This window comes from Rhincodon typus, unplaced genomic scaffold (genome assembly GCF_021869965.1).
Source record: "Rhincodon typus isolate 14 unplaced genomic scaffold, sRhiTyp1.1 hic_rhity00000054, whole genome shotgun sequence".
NCBI classification, from domain to species: domain Eukaryota; kingdom Metazoa; phylum Chordata; class Chondrichthyes; order Orectolobiformes; family Rhincodontidae; genus Rhincodon; species Rhincodon typus.
In genome coordinates this window covers 369203-370281 of record NW_025965692.1, presented here as the reverse complement: position 1 = coordinate 370281, position 1079 = coordinate 369203, and the positions used below count along the sequence as shown (strand labels likewise).

The following is a 1079-nucleotide window of genomic DNA, read 5'->3' as shown; positions in this document are numbered from 1 at the left end:
CAGGCCGCTCGGTTAGCGCTCTTAAAGGGACAGGCCGCTCGGTTAGCATTCTTAAAGGGACAGGCCGCTCGGTTAGCGCTCTTAAAGTTACGGGATGCTCAGTTAGCGCTCTTAAAGGGACAGGCTGCTCGGTTAGCACTATTAAAGGGACAGGCCACAGAGTTAACTCACTTAAAGGGATAGGCCTCTCAGCTAATACTCTTAAAAGGACAGACCACATACTTAACTCTGTTAAAGTGACAAACCGCGGGGTTAACACTCTTAAAGGGACAGGATGTAGCTGTCATTATGAACAGGACAGGGTGCATACGGCTCTCTTAAAGGGACAGGATGTGGATGTTTCCCTCTTAAAGGGACAAGGCGTCCACGTCCCTTGCTTAAAGGGAGCGTGACGACAAATCTCTTAAAGGGACGGGGCACGCATGTCCCTCTCATAAAGGGACATGGTGCAGAAGTCTTTCTTAAAGGGGCCATGTCTCACAATTCTCTTAAAGGGACAGGGCACACACGTCACTCTTAAAAGGGACCAGGCGTAGATGTCTCCCTCTTAAAGGGACAGGGTGTAGATTTCTGGCTCACAGGGGGTACACCTCCCTCTTAAAGGGACACGACACAAACACAAACGCACTCATCTCTATCTTAAAGAGACAGGACACATACCTTGACCAGTGTTGACCGACTGGAGCCAACCAAGGAGACAGAACGGGGAGAGGCGGCGGTGGGGGGACAGGGGGTAGGTGGGGTTGGCCAAATTGTTCTGAAACTTTCCTTCCATCTCTGTCTCACCCCAACCCTGTCCCCACCTCAGGATCCGAAATCGTCAATAACCCAGAGACGGTCGGCCTACGCGAGGAGATGGCAGAGGGAGTGCGGGCCCCGCCTGGCGCCCAGGGTGCCTACCAGTGCCTGGAGTGCGGAAAAGCCTTCAAGTGGTCGTCACGGCTGACCCACCACCAGAGGAGCCACACGGGGGAGAGGCCTTACAAGTGCCTGGAGTGCGGCAAGGCCTTCAAAGGCTCGTCGGCCCTTCTGTACCACCAGCGCGGGCACACGGGGGAGAGGCCTTACAAGTGCTCGGA

General features: G+C 54.6%; 1 protein-coding gene across 1 annotated transcript in view; it reads left to right on the top strand.

Moving 5' to 3' along the window:
• LOC109926492 (zinc finger protein 628-like) overlaps positions 1–1079 on the top strand; it is a gene marked incomplete at its 3' end in the record, with an annotated part of 4174 nt that overhangs the window by 1289 nt on the left and 1806 nt on the right. Inside the window, exon 2 of the mRNA XM_048621108.1 lies at positions 809–1061. Within this exon, the coding sequence (XP_048477065.1) occupies positions 856–1061 (206 nt within the window). The remainder of the gene's footprint in view (positions 1–808; positions 1062–1079) is intronic.